This window comes from Polyodon spathula, chromosome 14 (assembly GCF_017654505.1).
Source record: "Polyodon spathula isolate WHYD16114869_AA chromosome 14, ASM1765450v1, whole genome shotgun sequence".
Lineage (NCBI taxonomy): Eukaryota > Metazoa > Chordata > Actinopteri > Acipenseriformes > Polyodontidae > Polyodon > Polyodon spathula.
Genome location: NC_054547.1, coordinates 33164006 through 33183910, shown reverse-complemented (window position 1 = coordinate 33183910; position 19905 = coordinate 33164006). Strand labels below are relative to the sequence as shown.

The 19905-nt window shown below is 37.8% G+C and overlaps 2 protein-coding genes across 6 annotated transcripts in view; one reads left to right on the top strand and one right to left on the bottom strand.

The window, feature by feature from the left end:
* The window catches only part of LOC121327113 (serine/threonine-protein phosphatase 2A regulatory subunit B'' subunit alpha-like), a 77265-nt gene extending 70171 nt beyond the window's left edge, over positions 1 to 7094 (top strand). For all 5 annotated transcript variants that reach the window (XM_041270913.1, XM_041270911.1, XM_041270912.1 and 2 more), the window contains 12 exons: positions 556 to 822; positions 1035 to 1138; positions 1564 to 1666; positions 2581 to 2655; positions 2959 to 3045; positions 3343 to 3499; positions 3816 to 3864; positions 4023 to 4112; positions 4479 to 4654; positions 4793 to 4911; positions 5527 to 5633; positions 6404 to 7094. In XM_041270913.1, coding sequence (XP_041126847.1) covers positions 556 to 822; positions 1035 to 1138; positions 1564 to 1666; positions 2581 to 2655; positions 2959 to 3045; positions 3343 to 3499; positions 3816 to 3864; positions 4023 to 4112; positions 4479 to 4654; positions 4793 to 4911; positions 5527 to 5633; positions 6404 to 6500 — 1431 coding nt within the window. In that variant the 3' untranslated portion in view covers positions 6501 to 7094. The remainder of the gene's footprint in view (positions 1 to 555; positions 823 to 1034; positions 1139 to 1563; positions 1667 to 2580; positions 2656 to 2958; positions 3046 to 3342; positions 3500 to 3815; positions 3865 to 4022; positions 4113 to 4478; positions 4655 to 4792; positions 4912 to 5526; positions 5634 to 6403) is intronic.
* Positions 7095 to 11530: 4436 nt separating this feature from the next.
* Positions 11531 to 19443, bottom strand: LOC121326773 (E3 ubiquitin-protein ligase MSL2-like). Its single transcript, XM_041270256.1, has 2 exons — positions 18083 to 19443; positions 11531 to 14834 (listed from the first exon to the last, which is right to left on the bottom strand). The coding sequence occupies exons 1-2, from the start codon at positions 18222 to 18224 to the stop codon at positions 13255 to 13257; spliced, it is 1722 nt and encodes a 573-aa protein (XP_041126190.1). The 5' UTR covers positions 18225 to 19443; the 3' UTR covers positions 11531 to 13254.
* Between the last annotated feature and the right edge of the window lie 462 nt (positions 19444 to 19905).

The window sequence follows — 19905 nt, the reverse complement described above, 5'->3', positions numbered from 1 at the left end:
TAGGCCTGCCAGGGTGACCCCTGTGGTCTGGCCGGGCACCTGCAGTCTTGCCTGTAAGCTGCCCAGAGCTGCATTGTCCTCCTACACTGTAGCTCTGAGGTGGCTGCATGATGGGCCTGCAGTGTGTAAAGAAGCGATCAACTGACGGCACATGCTTCAGGGGACAGCATGTGTTCGTCTTCGCCCCTCCCGAGTCAGCGCAGGGGTGGTAGTGGTGAGCTGAGCCTAAAAATAATTTGCTATTCCAAACTGGGGAGAAAATAATTAAAAAAAAAACAAAAAAAAAAATTGTGTGTGTGTGTGTTCTGATTTAACTCATGAATGTGGACAATAAATGTAAAGTACATTAGCACTGTCATGCATCAGGTTGGTTCAGATTCATGACATCTCATTATTGGAGCTATTGAAAGCTCTATCTTGAATAAGTGTAGCTTGACCATTTGGAGAGCAGGAAACCTGTTTTCTCAATGTTTACTTTAGGACATTGTTAGTTGAGTTTTGTTAACCACTGTACTGTATCTTAACCTTTTTGTTTTTTATTTTTGTTGGTTTCAGGTCCAAATCAAGCAAGAGAAGAAACCCGGAACTCCTCCCCCAGCACCTGCAGTCTCCGCCTCCAGTCCACGTCCACCGACCCCTCCTCCAGTAAACAAGGTGGTCATCACCGCCCCCATCTCCATAAACATTCCACGATTCTATTTTCCCAAAGGACTTCCAAACCCTACTGCCAACCTCAACGAGACCATTGCCAAGATTGAAGCAGCGTTCGCAGAGTTAGAGGAAGAGAAAGCTGATATTTATGAAATGGGAAAGATTGCTAAGGTATGGTGTGACGAATATAGCCACTTCTTTTTGCAGTTTTCCATTTTTCTTTATCAAAATCCATTCACGCCTGCAGTATAAATCAATGTATTCGTGTAATGCTGTCGTCTCCCATGCTACACATGTGTAACCAATGTTTTCAACAGTACATTCTTTGCAGTACTTCCTCCTTTTCAACATTCTGGAGTCTGCTGGTTTATTTTTATTTTCAGGCATGCAGTTGTCCGCTATACTGGAAGGCTCCGATGTTTAATGCTGCTGGAGGTGAAAGAACAGGATTTGTTTCTGTCCACGCATTCATAGCGATGTGGAGGAAGTGAGTGGCATTACTGGGACTCATTATTTGCTGGTGTTTATATATATATATATTTATATATTGTGGCAGATTAGGGGATAGAGAGGCAGTGGGGACATTACATTAACCAGAATTCCACAGGAGCGAGCCATGAGGAGGTACAGCTGGCTCAAAGTGTAACACACACTACCTTTTTGAAACCAGGTCTCTTCTCAGTGACAGCCTCTCTCTTCACACAGACTGGAGAGTGCCCCAAGCAAACATTTTTATCCTGTTAATCACAGGCAGTAGTCCCTTGTTGCACTTCCAGCCAGTTGGAAGCCTCATGGCTTGCTCCCGTGACATTCTGGGGAATGTAGTGTCCCCACTACCTGTCCTCCCCCCAATATTCAGTATATACAGTACAACGTTGCATATCCAAATCTTTCTGTCTGTGTTCTTTGCAGGTTATTGCACAGCTGCTATGACGATGCATCAAAGTTTATTTATCTGTTAGTCAGACCTGGCTGTACCTACCTTGAACAGGAAGATTTCATCCCATTATTACAGGTAACACAACAAAATTCTTGTTTTCAGATAAAATACAGGCTACTTATTCTACCTTCAAGTCAATATGCAAACCCACTGCATAAATACTTTCCATGGTAAGGTATTAAGAACACATTCAATCCTCTGTGTGTGTATTGTTTATTTTATATTAAATATTTCATTCTGTGTAGGATACATCTGGATTTGATTATATTTAATTTGAGACACATGTTACTGTTGCTCTGTAATCTGTAATCTAGGCCAAATATTGATTAAGGTTCTTGAAATCAGTAACGTAGAGTAAACATCTGTGCTTCACTTTTCAACACCATTGTTTGTCAGCCTTAAATGTACAGGAATGCCAATGCAAATGAAGTGAGGGATTCATTCGTTTATGAAACACTGGCCCCTGTGCAGCAGTGTATCGATGTGTCAGTCTCTAATGGGATGTTCCGTTTAGAATGCAATTTCCAAAATACCTTCCAAACGGCCTGCTTGGCATGCTTGCACAGTTCTTTGGGATGAGCTCAAGTGACCCATGTCCCAGGACAATATTATGTCATAGTTATTTTTGTAATTCTGTTACCTGACAAAGAAGAAACGAAGATGTGGTATCAGCTATCTGCATTTAAAATTTCACTGCAGATGTGTCGGTCATATTAGGATTAGGCCATTAGTTAATAATACAAAAATAATTAAAAAAAAAAAAAAAAAAAAAAAAAAAAAGGTTTTCATGTTTGACATGAAAAAAAGTTTAAGTGAATAATGAAGACAATCTAAATAGTGGAATTGACAAAGAAGTGAAGCACATCTCTGTTTAAACACTTTCATATAGTGCACTAGCTTCTCAACTCTTGAGGCCTGAGTTTGAATGTGACTCAAATCAGGCGTGACACAGTTCCTGGGCTCACCTGGCAGGTTCTGTTTCATTTCAGGATATTGTGGACACTCATCCAGGTTTGACGTTTTTGAAGGATGCCCCTGAATTCCATTCTCGGTACATTACCACGGTAGGATTCCTTTCCATGTCATTGTGCAACACTGGATCTTTAGTCTTGTAACATGGTGTACTATGGATTGGTCAAATAGCTTGCAACCTATGAAATTAAACTTGTTTTGTACAGTTGGAAATGTCACAGTTGCTGGCATTGCCCACATTGCTGGCACAAAACCCTCTCCTGTTTGATAGTACTGTAGGGTTCTATTTAAAGCCTGGTATTTGTTGTCAGTGCCAGTGCATCTCTCCTAGCTGTGTGCAGCATGCCTGACTGGTATTGCTCTATCTCACATGTATGGATGTTCTGGTGCTCTAGGTAATTCAGCGGATATTCTACACAGTCAACCGATCCTGGTCAGGGAAAATCACCATGAATGAGCTGAGACGGAGCAACTTCCTGCAAGTATGTGCATTCACATCCTGCTCTGCAGAGTTCAACTGAACTGATTAAGTGTAGCAGCACTCTAACTACATTGGAATGAATTCTTAATGCATTCTGTTTAAATCTTCATCTCCATTCATATAGATGCATTTCCCTTCAGAAAGAACCTGCGCTTTGATTAAGATTAAATAAATTGACCTGCTTTCGTTGATACAAGGAAGGGTAGTGGTTTACACATGTATGCAAGAAACAGAAAGAAAGAGGTTTATATCCGTGTCCTTATCCTTATTAAATGACATGCCTGTTCCTCTGTCTCAGACCCTTGCTCTTCTGGAGGAGGAGGACGATATCAACCAGATTACAGATTATTTCTCCTATGAACACTTCTACGTGATCTACTGTAAATTCTGGGAGCTGGACACAGACCATGATCTTTTCATCAACCAGAAGGACCTGGCCAGGTATAACGAACATGGTAAGTGGAGAAAGAACCAGGGGATTATACCTGGGAGATGCACCCCAGTATCAGTTTCTTTGTTATAATTTCTAAAAATCAACAAGGATCTAAAGGGTTAAATAAACTACCTGCCTTAAAACCCCATATCCACAGTATGCTAAGTGGGAGGAAAAGATTAAGAATCGAGATACTGAATTACCTGTGAAGTAAGTCACCGGGAGATCATACGCTAGCCACAGTTGGTAGGTGCTGTAGCTGTAGCCCCGTGTTTTAAATGCTAGTTTCCAGTTTATATGGTGTAGACATAGAAGTAATCTTTTCCATTTCCTCCTAGCTTCATCGAATAGAATAACTGAGAGAATATTCTCTGGAGCGGTAACAAGGTAAGTGTGTGTGTGTGCTTCTTTTTTTTAATACATATGTGAAGGATGTAAAAGAAAAAAAAAAACAAGACAAATACACATAGATTGAAAAAATGAAAATAGTGTACAGTGCTATAGGCCTGGCTTGTTAACTGACACCTTGTTTTTCTGTCTGTCAGGGGGAACTCTGTGCAGAAAGAAGGCCGGATGAGCTATGCAGATTTTGTCTGGTTTCTGATCTCTGAAGAGGATAAGAAGAATCCCACCAGGTAAACTCTCTGTCTGTCTCTTTAGGTGGGTCTGTCTGGGAGGTCGGAGTTTTTCTACTTGTGCTTCCCTCCCTGTGGAATTTCCTGCCTCCAGTTGTTAGAAAGTTTTGAATTTTTTGCTTGTTTTGTAACATGCTTTGCGATGACTATATAAAAATAAATTGTTTGATTGATTGATTGTGTCAGTTAATAAATTAAATGGAGCAATCAAAACCACTTACTTTGTTTTATGGCTGTATAAAAGGACAGCTAGATCCAGGATTGCAGTATAATCAAATCAAAGCACAGATGCAGAATACCTAGGGATGGATTCATTTGTTGCTGATTTGTGGGCCAGCATTAAGTGGGGTGTTATGTCTTCTGCAGTATTGAGTACTGGTTCAAGTGCATGGACATCGATGGAGACGGAGTGCTGTCCATGTATGAGCTTGAGTATTTCTATGAGGAGCAATGCGAGAGAATGGAAGGGATGGGCATTGAACCACTGCCATTCCACGACCTGCTCTGTCAGATGCTGGATCTAGTGAAATGTGCAGACCAAGGTAAGGCAGTCTAATGTTTCTCATAATGCTCGTCTCAGTTTGTTAGAACCATTAATACGCCGTGGTTTTACCAGGGGTGGGGTTTACAGTGTAAAGCAAAAATGACTCTGAATGACTGTCCTTGGATTGTTCTGGCAGGTAAAATAACTCTTCGGGATCTGAAGCAGTGCAGAATGGCACATATATTCTACGACACCTTCTTTAACTTGGAAAAGTACCTGGATCATGAACAGAGAGATCCATTTGCTGTGCAAAAGGTAAAGGAAGAGGCTTTGTTTGATGGTATTGCCCAGAAAAGAATGGAAACACTAGTCCTAGTTAATGCTGATCTTTGCTGTAGATACAGACACTGTGCCTCAGGTAGGTAACTCTTGTGTGAGAAACTGACCCAAAAGATTCAATAAAGTAGTCCACAAGTAATGAACTGAGGTCTGATTTAATAAAAGATGCTATCCTGCTACCAGTACAGGGTTATTTTAATTAATGTATATATTTACGAGCTCAATCTTTCCTCATGACTAATAAGATGAACGACTAAGCTGCTTTCCTCTAAGCCTGGCCTTTGAGGACCAGGCTAGTTGTGTTAATATATTTTATCAATAAAAATTACTGAAAAACAGAAACCATAAAAGGCGGGGTTTTTTTTTTTTTTGAAGTCCACTGAACCCTCCTGCAATCAACCATAAAGGAAGAGGGGTTTCTATAGCAACCTCTAATCTGCCTTGTAGAGATACTAAATGATAGCTCCCTTGTTTTAATAAAGGATGGGGCTGTAGCAGAAAGAATGTGCTGCATTATCCGGAGAGGGGGGGTGGTTCAGAACTGTACTAAGTTCTGATAATTTATTTCTTATCAATGTCTCTCTGTTCAAGGATTTAGAGAACAATGGTCCAGAACCCTCAGACTGGGATAAATACGCCGCTGAAGAATACGAGATCCTGGTGGCTGAAGAGACAGCCCATGAGCAGTTACAGGAAGGGTAAGCAATGCATCCCCCGAAACAGCGGTTTCACTGCTGCTCCTTGCTGGCTTTATTTCATTACTATTGTGCAGAAACTGTTTCTACTTTTGGCTTTTTTGCATATTAGTAACAGACTAAAATATATGAGATGTACAAATTTGGTAAGGCCTGCCTCATTTTTAGGTAGTCCCAGTCCTTTACCTTGAAGTGATGCATCAATCATTTTTCAAACCTAAAATACCAACTGCATATAAGCCTGCCTACAAAGAACTGTTTCCTACATAAACTTTTTACATTATCCTTGAGGCATACTTGCTACAGTCAACATACAGAGTTAAATTCTTTTTTCCTTATAACCTCAGAGCTTTTAAGTGTTCATTTATTTTGTACTATCTAGATGGTTAACAGTTGTGCATTTTTTATACTGTAAATTAATAGGTTGATTAAAGCAACAGCAGGTTGCCTCCTGCTGGCAATATATAGGTACTGCCTGTCTGGTTGGAATGTATGGGATGTTGCTAGGTGACAGTCCAAGGCAGGAAAGTCCCAGGTAGATTCTGTTTCATTAGCATCTCAGACCACACTTGTACATTTTCACAACTAGGCAGCAGTAAAAAGCAAGAACATCAAAGATTTCTCTTGCTTTAATTTGAATACTGAAGTCGCACGCTCCCAGCCCTCGGCTTGTCCACAATTGCGCTTTGATATTATAATAAGACAGAGCACATTTGTATTTGCGTGTTTTAAGAAGGATAATAAACATAATAACACTGCCTTTGTTTTTCCAGTTCATTTGAAGATGATTATGAATCTGACGAACTCACGGTCGCATCAGAAATCGGAAACAAAGTGGACAAGCTTGTTATTTCAGACCTTTCAGCATAGACCCTAAAACAGGTCACACTGCCAAACAATCAGACGTGACTGCCAGGTAAAAGACTGACCACTGAGCAGTCACACACAACAAGGGAATAGACCTTCTACTTTTTTTTAGCTTTTTTTCCTTTGGAAGGGAATGACTTTTTTTTTTTTTTTCAATTCAAACAACATTGTGTGTGTGTGTACGTGTGCGTGCAATAGAGCTGCCTATAAGTCAAAGCCTTTTTTTGTGCAATATGTCTTAAGTCTAGTGGGAATGTTTGTTCTGTGTTAGTCTGGAGAAGGAGCATTTGGGATTTCTACATTATGATTCTACTCTGTATACAGTATACTCTGTACCACCTAGTGGTCATTACTAGTAGCAACTTGTGCACAACCTCCTGCAGCATCATCAGTAACAGTTTGGACACACCTGGATATGAAGTCAACAAGATGTTGGAAGGTCTCCTGCTTTGTCAAGCACCATCTTCCAACAATGTCAACAGCTGGGCTTGTGTTGGGTTGGGGTTGCCTTTCTTGGATGTTAAACCTGATTATAAAGCTATGGGTAAAAGTTTAGAATCACCAAGACTTTTAAGATTGAGACCTCATTTTTATATATATATATATATATATATATATATATATATATATATATAATATATATCATATATCTATATACTCCCACACACTGTGTGTGTGTGTGTGAACATAATTGAGATATTTTATTTAACATCATGTAATCAAAGAAACTACAAAATGATATTGCAAAAGTCTACCAGAAGCCATAATAGTAGTACAGTATTACTACAAAGCGGTATGTAATTAAATATATTAATGTAACATTATTCAGCAGGTTTCATAATTAATTATATAGTGATGCAAAACTTTCATATGTAAAAAGTTATGTATCTGGTTACTATACATTCATTATCATATCAAGCATATTTGTTTAAAAAATGTGCATACTACCCATACTTCTTATAAACATGCACAGATGTATTACGAAAAAATTGCAAATTTATGTTCATTGCACCAGCTTTGTAGCTTACAGAAATCCACAGTATGCCAACATAAGCTAAAGAAGTGCTGATTCAGGAGAAGAGCAACTACTGTTAGTCTACTTGAACCCTTCCTTCTGCCTCGTTCTTGATTATTTTACTTAAATAGCACAGGAGACTTTGTTCTGCAGCAGAAGAGAGATTCTTGCTTTCATCCCGTTTTTATTTTAAAACCTAAAAAAAAAAAGTTGTTTCATCTGCTTCCAAAGATGTATTCTTATGATCTAGAAGAGATTGGGTTAAATCAAGTTTGACCCCAAATGTAAATATACAGGATTTGTTAGACTGATAAGGATATAAACTCTAATAAATTAGTGGCAAACCAACAAGTTTTTATTGGTTGTCAGCGTCCTCAGTTACTACCAAATACTGCAGGTTGAAAATATACTGTAGGTAGATAAATAAGTGTATCTTGACCTGGATAACAGAGACTTTACGAGGAAGACATCAATCCTAAAGTAGTTCACGGGACAGTTCAACAACGAGTCTTTAAACCTGCACCAATTACAATTCATGTGCCCAAAGCCAGGCTCCTAGTGGGGTCAGCATGTTCTAGACCGCATCACAGTCATGTTTAATATGAAGCGTCTGGCTCAGTAATGTTGAAGGAAGTTTTATGCAATCTCAGTAAGCTCAATATGGAAAGTAAGAGCAGTGAAAAATAGACAAGCAATAGAATCAGTTCTGAGAGGGTTAGTTTTAAACATTTTGGGTTAGATTGAACTAAAATGTGCTAAATTAGATGTAGATGTGCGTATGTATGTATGTATGTATGCGTATATATATATATATATATATATATATATATATATATATATATATATATATATATATATAAAGTGGGTAAAAAAAACATGTAAATAGATATAAATATTGAATCTTTAACTATGAAGGTACTTTTTAAACTTTAGACTACCCCATATCTTCAATGTGGTTTTTTAATGCATATAGTCTCCATTCATATGTGAATATGGCCCAGTGTATGTATATGTATGTTTGCATAACTGACAGATAGTGTCATTTTTGTCAGTTGTATATTTTAAAATCTGTAAGCATTTCAATATTAATATCATGCATCCTTATACGAAAGATGCGAGAGTCTGCCATCAAGATACAGCAAAAAGGACATTGGCACAGTAGTCATGGTATACTCTATGTTTCTCTCAGTTTACATAGTCATGCTTTTTCTTATTATTTACATAGGCTTTCAGGATTTACTCAGCCCTTTGACATGCCATGATTTCAAAAACCTGTTGCAGAAGGGCTGAGGCGATATTCTAAAATGCCCTTAAACATGCTTTAAATGTTATTAGTATTTGTCTTATTTAATAGCTTTGTGTCTTATAAACTACTATGATCAGCCGTCCAGATCAGAAATTTTTCAAGCTCATCTATTTCAATATTATGCCTGCATTGTGTTTAATCCATACCAGAACTCATTCTCCTGGCTTTGTCAAAAAGGAAGGGAGTCAACATCCATGAATGTTACTGTATACAACTGTACATATATATTTGTTTAGTAAGTAGTGTAAAAAAAAAAAATGTTGCCAAAGGTGCGATTTATATTGTAATATGTGCCACATGTAGTTACCAGTAGCTCTCCCAACAGTAGAACTTTTTTTGGGAGAATTTTCTATAGCCTATATAAGCCATTTTGTATGTCCCCCACCCCACCCCCCTCGAGTGCTTCGATTATGCCACTGAGTGGCATTGTTGTTGAAATGTAATGTTACTTTTACTGCCACTGTAATATGCATCCAGCTTAAAGGTAGAATGTAGGTGAACATTCTGTCTGAACGCACTGTATTAAGACAATCAACTGGCTGTTTAAATGAGTTTTAATGTAGCACTTTGTGTTAGTTTCAGTAGCCTTCTAAGCAATAAACCTGCTGTACTGGTAACACACTCACTGGGATGATGTGATCAAACATGTACGAAATGTCTGAAACAAGACTTGATATGAACACTATAAAACTGCCATGTGCACCACGGTAACTTTTTAAAAACAGGGTACACAGCTGTTTAAGCTATTACAAAACTGCTTAAACACTGAATATTTTAATCGTACACCTTTTTTTTCTTGAGTTTCAAACTGTTTTGAATGTGTATTATGTTTTCTGGCATATGTTTTGTTTGCAGAAGCTATAGTGAGGTGGTATGCCATCTTGAGGTGTTTAATGTTTGTGTTAGCATGGCTTTTATCTTGCTGTATTTCTTTGGAATTTTGAAATTTAATTACAAAAATAAATAAGGCTATAAACTCCTGTTTGATACCAATAGTATTGTACCTCATTGCGTTTAATTAAATCAATCAACATGTGATAATAGACCCAATGTATCCCGTTTTTCGCTTTGGATCTGTAGTAAAGGCCTGCATCTCTTCTGCAGCAGAAGAGCCAACTGCGACACTTATTCTTGATGCAATCAACTGCAGACTTGAAAAAACATGGAGTGAAAAACATAAATAAGTGGCTGTCTTCTTTCTGATAAAAGAACACTTGCAATTAATCCTTGTCAAAAAACACAGGCAAATAATTTAGACGGGCAGGTATACTAAACTGCTCTCTCCCTAAAAAGTTGTGCCTCCAGGTTCATGTTAATAAGTAAATCATTTATTTTAAGAAGAATCCTGAATTAGTTTTCTAAATGGATGCAAGCATTCAATTCAGACTAAAAACAGGATCCTAATATATCATTCATAAACTCTGCAAACACAAACTAGCAGATTAATAATTTATTCTTGTTTTTCTGTTTTCCTTTCCCTGTGAAAGATTCAATGAAAAATCTATTTTGCTCATTATGTTTAACCGTCCATATCCTTTTGTAATAAATCAATTTCTGCCAGTATTTGCGCTAATTAGCATAATCCGTATCAAACTGTGGTTAATCATCTGTCTACCAAATGAGTGTTTATTAATTAAAGTTTAACTGGCTAATTATGTTTACAATTGTAGTCTGTTAAAATAATTAATCTCTGCTATCAATCATTTTGGCTAAATGGAGGCCCTCTATACCATTGTGGGTGCATTATTTAATTTATTTATTTATTTTTAATAAATCACTTATTTAAAGAGTCGAACATAAAATATGGGTAGTATTGGTATTACATGCTTGACTAAATGTTGTTTATAATTTGTTGCAAATTTGTATTGACCTAAATGCATATTACGTTGAAACAAGTCAATCATGTCTGAACAAACATTTTTAGCAAGTGCTTGGTAAGTTTAGTATCTGCTAATGCAAAATACACTCCATTTTTCACATATTCTCAATACAATAAAACTTTATATAAAATATTTAAAAAATAGTGTGTGGTTTGCAAAATAAAATGTGTAATCTGACTAGCTTAACTGCACTGTATTATATTGTTTATGGGAAGAAAAACCAAATACCAGTTTAGTTTTAAAATGATCATTGCCTGCTATTTTAACACTGCCTTGTTCATTGCAGCTTTCTATAATGTCCTCTGTTCCTAGACACAGCTACGACATCTCAGTAAAAAACTAACAGATTTATTGATCATGTCAATACAGGTTTAAAAACGTGGCAGGGAAAGTTGTTTCCAGCAACCTGAACTATCAGCAACAACAAAATTGTAAGCAGGGCTCTAATCTGAAACCAAAACCTTGATTAAATGAAAAAGTACATTTATATTTTCACTGGCCACCTTTACATTACTTGCTCTAATGCAGTGTAAAACATATCTGGTTAGTTTTAGAGCCCTAATAATACTGTTATTAACCATTTTTGTAAAACTTTGAAGAAATGCTAACTTTCCATTGGGTTAGACCAGTTTTCTAATGCCACAGTGGAGCAGTAAACAAACTCAGGAGAGTAATGTTCAAGCACCAATTCATTAGTAGTGATTGATTTCTTTTTTGTTCAACATACAGAAACACATTACAATTTCAAAACAGTTTTAAGAGAAAAAAATAATAATCGAGGTACTGAAAAAATATATAGTCAGGTGCAAATAAAGACAAGAAAACTACATGGCATTTTCCACCATTTACTCTCATTATCAAAAATATTTTTTCAACTCTTCTTGCAAATCAAAACAACAACAAAAAAAAAAAAATAGTACAGTCTGGACATGAATCACATTTTGTTTTCTCCTATGGCTTCAAAAACACTACCTGCCCACATTCACAGGAAATGACATCTGGTAAAACTATAAAACATAGGGTGAAACTGGATCTGTCAGAGAGAATACCTGCACATTTTTATCTGTACACTAGGTGAATAACTGTCATTGTGCATGCTGTGCGCTAAATCAAAAAGGTATCGAAAATTGTTAGGCTGCAGTTCACAGAAAATAAATTAAATCCTTCATGGAAGGATACATTACACAGGGAATGAAAAATTCTGGGATACAAATGCCACTAAGTTTACTTAAAAGTGGTACATTTTAAATTAACAAAAAATTGCAATTTGTCTTGATAATAAAAAGACCACCTATGCTTTTTTATTTGATTTTGTACAGAATTCAAAAGTTGCATGCAAACTACCTCAGTGCCTTCAATTTGTGGGTATGTTGAGAGTGGAACAGTTTACTAACATTTCATTAATTCTGCATGCAGAAATTAATTGCCGGGTTTTGGACATGGACAATTGTTAACCAAACCGAACCCCAACGCTTTCCTGGAAAAGTTGTCTGGAACCTTTGCATGTTAATCAATATTCTCCATGCAATGCAACACAAACCCCAAACACAGATGTAATGAAAGGTGGTCTTTCTGTTGATGTTGTATAATTAAGCATAATGATAAGATGTGTTTTGTTCAAGTTAGCAAAATGGTGCATCTCATGTATACTTGAAGGTAATATTTAAGATATTAAACAAATATTGCTATGATCTACAAAGTAGGTAATGCAGCTATTTGACCTTCAAGTTAAGTGCTTAAAAACAGGATCCTTGCAGGCATGAAGTGCAGATTAGGCAGATGCACACTTACCTACATAAGGGTTAAGGACTATATCTGTGTCTGCACAATATAGCATTTAAGACACTGCTCATTTCCCAATTCATAACTCAACCAAAAAGGGGAGTGACTGTAAGGGGGTTAATGTTACAGGTATGTGTTTTTTTTTTTTTTTTTTTTTTTTTTTGTTTTTTTTTAAAGGCAACAAAAAAAACTGACACACTTTTGTTTGAGACAGCAGAAACTATTACAAACAGGACAAGAACATAATTTAGACAAACTGTACATACTGCATTTCACCACCTTGCATCTGTTGAAACGGTATCCTGTTGTTGTCAAATAGACTGTTCTTAGTAAGATGGTATATTGCAAATGCTACTTTTAAGAAAAAATATCAATTTATTTTTTGTTATGGAATTACTGGTATTTTGTATATAAAAAGGTTATGAACACAACCTATCGTGCCACTAACATTGCAGGTGCCATTTGTTTTTACCTGAACCTTTTTTGATTATGCACAGAGCATGACCAGCAACAATGAGGTCAAGTTTCTCTTGCCAAAGAACATGAAGTATAAATCACTTGTAGTAGCATTAAACTTACAGTAAGACTACTCTCCTAATTCCAAACTGCAGCGTATGAAAAACAGAACACGTCATACAAGGGATTTATAGGCAGGAACTTTGGCAATTTTTAAAACTGAACTGGAACAGAACCATAGCTGCCTTAATAATGTAGTGACTCGTCTTCCACTCCTCCCCATAAAAACTGGTGAATAAAGGAGAATATCAACAGAGCTCAGCAGTCAAACCTCATGTCTAGAGTCTCATCAAAGTTTTTGTCCTCGTGAGGGCTGGCAGCTAGGAACGTGGCGACAGGAGAACCGGCTGTGACACTGATGACGTTTGTGCTTGTGCTTGCATTCCGTACGGCAATGCTTGTAACGTTGATGCCCAGTGTGAGCCTGGTCTGCTCCAAAGCCTTTTCTGGCACAGCAAAAGCCTCCAGCTTTTTCTCGCCATTGGCCATGTATGAGTTCTGGCAACCCCGGCAGATGCAGTCCAAGCAGGCTTTGCGGTTAGAGTAACATGGGCACCGTTGGCCACGACACGTAAGAACACTTGGATTTTGGGTGGCCCGGCCACATTTACAGCCTTTCTTTTCCTGTGGTTTTTTGTACACAACTTTGTTGGGACTGCCCGGCATCAAGTTATTGCCGAGAAGACGTTCTTTCGTTTTGTCCTTGGTCTTAGGGACCCCTTGTTTGGCCTTTGAGTAGGCTTTCTTTGCTCCGTGGTCAGGATTCTTCTTGATGCTCTTGTTGGACACCAGCAGTGTTTTACTCACCTTGACCGTGCCCCCATTTGGCACAGTGGCCGGGACCTTGGGCTCCCGCTTAACTGGCGCAGGAACTGCAGCCGCCAACTGGGGGGCCTGGATAATGCTGGAGATGGGCAGGGGCTGGATCTTCTCGCTATCGCTCTCTGATCGTGATCGCTTGCGATTCATCCTTGCTGCTTTGGGAGTGGCTGCCGAACAGGACATCCCAGAGGAGGTCAAAGGGTGACAGGAAACAAAGACCTCAGTGTCCAGAGGGAGGGAGGGCAACTTGGGATCAGAGAAAGGTCCATTCAGTGAGCCTGTTGTCTCCAAGCTAGACTGCAAGGCCTCACTGCAGTCCTCAGTAACAGGGTCCGGCTCCAAGCTTCTGAGCACCTCCTCAACGCTCAGCAAAAGAGGGTCGTTGCTGTGTTTCATGTCCTCGCTGAAGCCGCAGATGTCAATACCCTCAGTGCAGACTGTCGGCAGCTCATCAGGAAAGCCCTCGCTTTTGAGGTTGTTCCCAGTGCTGCATACATCAATGGAATTGGCAGCATTTTCTGGTGAAGGGAGGCTGGCTGCCAACTCATCCATTGACAGCCCATTACAGTCATGCAATCCATTTATGCGAGACCGGCATCTGTCTGTGTCTGCTGCTTGTTCATGGAGCTCTGATGATGCTTCCAACTGCGAGCTGCTATGGTTCTCAGAGGTCGAAGGTACCGGGGAATGTGATAAACTTTGAGAAACAGACACTTGAGAATCTCCCTGCTCGTCTTCATTTAACAACAGTCCCTCTTTCAACATAGCCAAAATATCTGGGGAGCCTCCAACAGCACTGGCTATTTGCTGGGCTAATGGTGACTCAGCAATATACTCACAGAGCTTCCGGTAGCAGTCCACTAAAATACAAAGTTGCTTGTTGTCTTCGAATTGTTCATAGTCCTTACACCAGCTGCAAGAGGGTTTCATCATCATTTTCTTACCCTTACAGGCTTTGCACACATAGTGCTGACAGGTGGAGTTGGTTGGAGCTATTGGATCTTGTAGTAAGTTCCCTGAAAAAGAAAGAACAATGCAAATAATTAGCTTTTTGATCCTACACCAAAATTAAGAATGCCACTAACATTTAGGGCAGGTTACTGTTATAATCAATCAATCAATACATAAACTCACATAAACTCTGTTCAGGACTGAAAATGGTGATTATTTAGGAAAAGCGGTGTAAATTAAGTTCTAGAACTCAAACCAGAGGAGAAAGGAATCAAAGACTATGAAAAACAAAGCTTATATCATTAAGGAAATGCATTATTAGTCATTTGAAATAATTTTTGTAATGATGATCATACATAATTAAGAATCAAGTATGCTTCCCTGATTTCATAAAAAACAACATTTAAGTTTCCAATTTAACATTTATACTCTGTTTCACTTCTATTTTGTAATGCTTTCATATAATACTGAATGAATAGTTTACTTAAGAGGGCACATTCACTACTACTATTTAAACCATATTATGCTATTATGTTTTTAACAGGTTCTTCCATCATTACTGGCCAGGGAACTCCAGTTTAGTTACACTGTTAGGTGTTAGGGTACCATAGTGCAACATAGTGATTTACCAGGCTAAATAAATGTATTTAAGAATATTACTCTAAGAGGCATTACTATTACTTGACTTGAGCTCATCATGCTTGCATAAGACATTTGGCATATTATAAAGTTATAAAATGTTAGCTCATAAAACAGAACTGTTGCTAGAACAGGAAGCTCCGCTAGGGGAAGTCTGAAACTGCATCTAACTCTGAATTGAAGGAAATCCCTCATCAGAATAAAAACAAACTTCAATAGGAGGTGTTTTAATCACTTAGACAAGATATCAACTAATAAAATAACTACTATTACTTGTTCAAATAAATAGACAATTTAAAAGTGTTGAAAATAATTGTCTAAAGTGATTAAAATACATTGCTTTTTTGTATTTACATCTCATGCCACACATCAGCTTACTCTTACAATTGCTAACGTATAGGCTACATAAATTAATCAACCAGCTCTTGCAGCAAACCAGACCAAACTAGACCCACAAATTGTTTTTTCTGGAATAGCAGGCAGTATACCTAGTTATTAGAGCAGAGAACTGCAGCCTTGGTAGATCTTAGGTCAGCCAATATTTCACTGTGTGACCCTGGGGTCCATGGTTTACTTTAACATTAATGTAACAGATAATGCAACTGACAATAATGATTTCAAGCATCAGACAAGCTGACTTAGGGCAGCTAAAACAAGAACAATAAGCATTTTAAAAACTACCAAACAGCTGAGGGGTTAAAATGCAGGTGGACTGCATGTGAATAATGCCTTACCACTGGGGTTACAATACAGCACTGTGATTCAGGGCAGGATAGTCAAACAAATCTCCTGAGTTTACACAGATGTGCGTCTCCTGAGAGACTGTCTTTTTAAACAGTTATAACGTTAGCATCCTTCTAAAAAGTAATTGTAAGCAAGTTCATAAAATTAATCTCTGTGCCTGCATAAAAACACATGGGTACTACTGAAACTGTACCATGAGAAAAACGACTTTAATAAAGCCAGTATGTGCAACTGATTCAATTGCACTTATGCCACTGTAGCTACAATGTAATCAATCTCCAGAAAGGCATTGTATCTTGTTTTGTGTGTAAAGGCTGGTAGTTAAATGCTGTCCTTATTGAAATAAGGCACAGTAGGAGTTTTTGTTGTCACAGTGTGTATAGTAATCCACACTACATCAATAATCAAATCACCGTTTTATCATTATTGCTCCCCCTCATAATCCAACTGTGATGAACCACATGGTCCTGGCAGTAATGAAGCCATGTAGACATTTTATCTTTGCTACCTGACATGAAATATGTCCGTAATTGTGATTTATTTTTTATGTGCAAATATGATTGAAGACTGGTTACTATCCAATATTAATCAAGTTGAATTATATACAGTTTTTTTTTTTTTCTGTACCTATGGGGATACCTTTTGGTATATTTTGGTCAGTGCTGTCACATGCTATGGTGTCTCACTCTTTCATAGTTTTCATGCCGTCAAACAACTATAAATACCTCCAATGTTTTGATCCAAACACAGGTGCCCTTGAGAAAGATATGTACAACATATCGAAACGTTGGGCAGCTTTGAGCTAATATATATATATATATATATATATATATTATATTATATATACATATTTGTGCAACCCTGAAAATAAGTCTCAAATAAATACAATCAAGCATTTTTAATTAGAGAAACAAAAACAACGACAATGGACAGATTAAAGAAAACACTGTGGCATTAATACGAATTGAGGGTATGGAATGCATCTCAGCAATATGAGTAATCAGTAATTACAGTCTTTAAAAAAAAAAAAAAAAACACCATATCCGCTAAATATTGTGTGCGTGTGGTGTTTATTTCCTAGAAGCACAGAATAATGTCAATTGTATCGCTTCCCCTATGTGTACATGGCCGGGGTTGATCTATCCTGTTTTCTTATACATTACGTAATTGTGTAACAGTACGTGTGAATTCTTGTAGAGGGCATTGTAAACAGTAAATGTTAGTTACGTTTAGCAAAGTTGTGTGGCCACTGCAAAGGCCATATTTGATTATTTACAGTCTTTTGTTTAATATAAATGTAACTAATATATAATAATAAATGTGTGTGTGTGTGCATCCCCTCCCCCCATTTTAATTTATGTAAAAGCCTAATCTTGGCTTGGTAAAATAAAACAGCCCTTCATTTTCTACCGAGTTATTTTTATATTTCTTTATTGACGCTGTGACTAGTCAATAGGAGCTATCATATATCACTACTGAAAGCTTTGTCCGCCCCTTTCCTTTAGAATTTAGCTGGGGAAATCAGTCCCGTCCTTTATTCTTATCAATCACCCTGACACCGTACCAGATGTACAACAGAGTATATATTTACTATTGTATTGCATTACCACATATTTATGCAGTGGTAAATGTGTAAGACAATTAGCATTTCTGTGTGTTAAGATTCGGATTGTTTCCTGTTGAAGCAGCCTGCTCGATCTTGTTTTCAAATATTATGCTTTGTACGTATTATCTTCTATCTGAGGATGTACCTCTCATTTATTTCTATATATATATATATATATATATATATATATATATATATATATATATATATATATATATATATATATATATATACACACACACACACACATACACACACACACATATTTCAAATACTATTAACAGGAACACATTTAAAACGTATTAGTGAAAAGTCAAAGCTCACCACAAACAAGGCATGAAAGAGACTGCCTGAAGAATGGTAAGAGCTTGTAAAGCTCCGTGAAGGACTGGGGGTCCCTCGGATCGCACTGCAGCACCGAACGACAAGCTGACACATAAAGAGCGGTGGCATTCACCGGGTTCATCTCAGCAACTTCAGGCCGGATGTATCCAGTTGTAGGAATAATAAAAACAACACACAACAGATCCGACCGTTTCTACTAGATTATTATTATTTTTTGAACAGCGATTAAAATGGGGTAGACCGGGCAGGGTACGGTAGTCCAACCCTAGTTTCCAAGCAGGGTAAGCATGGTCTTACGTTGAACATGAATTCATGTTATAATAAACTGCTGCACACATCTGGAATAGGTTGTACAGGCTCCTCTTGAAGGGAGAATGTGGGCTTATTTATATACTGGCTGGCAATGCACTCACAAAGTCTGCATTCAAAAGTTAATAGTAAAAGAACAAGCGCAGCACCATTGCTGCTTAGCGCTTTCCTCTCTTCCACGGCACGAAATACGCCCAAGTAAACATCATCAATTAAAACGATACTTTCCACCAATCGATTTATCTAACCAGTACGATTTTCTCTTGTATAAAATTCACTAGAAAAAAAAAAAAGAATCCCAAATGCTTTATTTCCTGAAAGCGATTCACTTATCTTCCATTACAGTATTATTATTCAACAACAAAACGTTGGCGGCGCTCTGTTGCAGGTCTCAAAGCTGGCTTCCCATTACTAGCTGTAGTCGTACATGGTTATATCAACACCACACAGTTCCGATTCTTTTTCACTATCTCGATCCTCTTTGATATCAGGGGTTGTTTCTGGGGTAAAAACTAGCGTTTTCCTGCCCCTTGCCCCCGCTCCGGTCCAATGCATTCAGAGAATTAATAAAGCACACATTTGTTTATTGTCTGCCGCTGTTTCTCGTGGCGGTGTAGTTGCAAAAACAAAACAGGCCGCTTCTCGTTCGGCAGTAGGACTTAACTCCGGCAAGCAATTGCGCGTATGATTCAGAGTTCCTCTTCCTCGTGTTTGAAGACAAATAACAACACTGGCAGCATGACATTTATTTTATTGTTGTTTCCAGCGGCCCCAAGCTGTAGTGGTGGCTTGTCTAGATCCCAGAACAAAAATAGGCCGCTTTTTTTCCTTTTCTTCGGATTTACCTGTGCTTCGTCCTAGCTAATTTCGTCTACAGTCAGCAAGAACGTCGTTGCTTTTTAATTTCATTTAGGGTAGCTTGTGTCTCCATCCGCTGGTGCTCACTGTTTTCTTATAATTATTTATAATTCAACAGTCGGCTCTCGCTTTGGCGATATCTCCCCTCCTTTTTTTTTCTCTCTCTCTCCGCATACATGAAGAGAGGAGGGGGCGCTGCGGATCATATCTCGCGAGAATACAGAGCCTTGCTCCCGCGAGAAATTGGTTTCCCTGGATACGTAAGATTTTTTTTTAATTCAATGCGGTGGAGAAATAGATCTCTCTGCGTGCTGCCGTGTTTAAGCTTGTATTCTTGTTTGCCCTGTTTAAGTTCACGCTGTATGAAATAAGACATTTCATTTAATGAAGGTTATCTGTGAAATCTGTTTATATTCTTTTTTTCCTCATGTTTGTGAAGGCAAATTACTCTGCTCTGTGAAACGGAACGAGTTTTTCATTATTCTGATGCAGTTAGCCGCCCGTTTTTATGTTATCTAATTCTTAATAATAAATTAATAATGTTATTTTAACAAAATGTTGATTCTCTTTAGAAGAACAATGTAGCACAATAACAAAAACATTACCACATGCACACAAATTTTGTGTGTGTGTGT

What these genes read in the sequence shown, in the direction of transcription:
- LOC121326773 (XM_041270256.1), bottom strand. Translation starts at nt 18,224, where the DNA reads ATGAACCCGGTGAATGCCACCGCTCTTTATGTGTCAGCTTGTCGTTCG. An exon ending in TCTTTCATGCCTTGTTTGTG is followed by an intron (nt 14,835 to 18,082) that starts GTGAGCTTTGAC and finishes TTTCTTTTTCAG; the next exon opens with GGAACTTACTACAAGATCCA.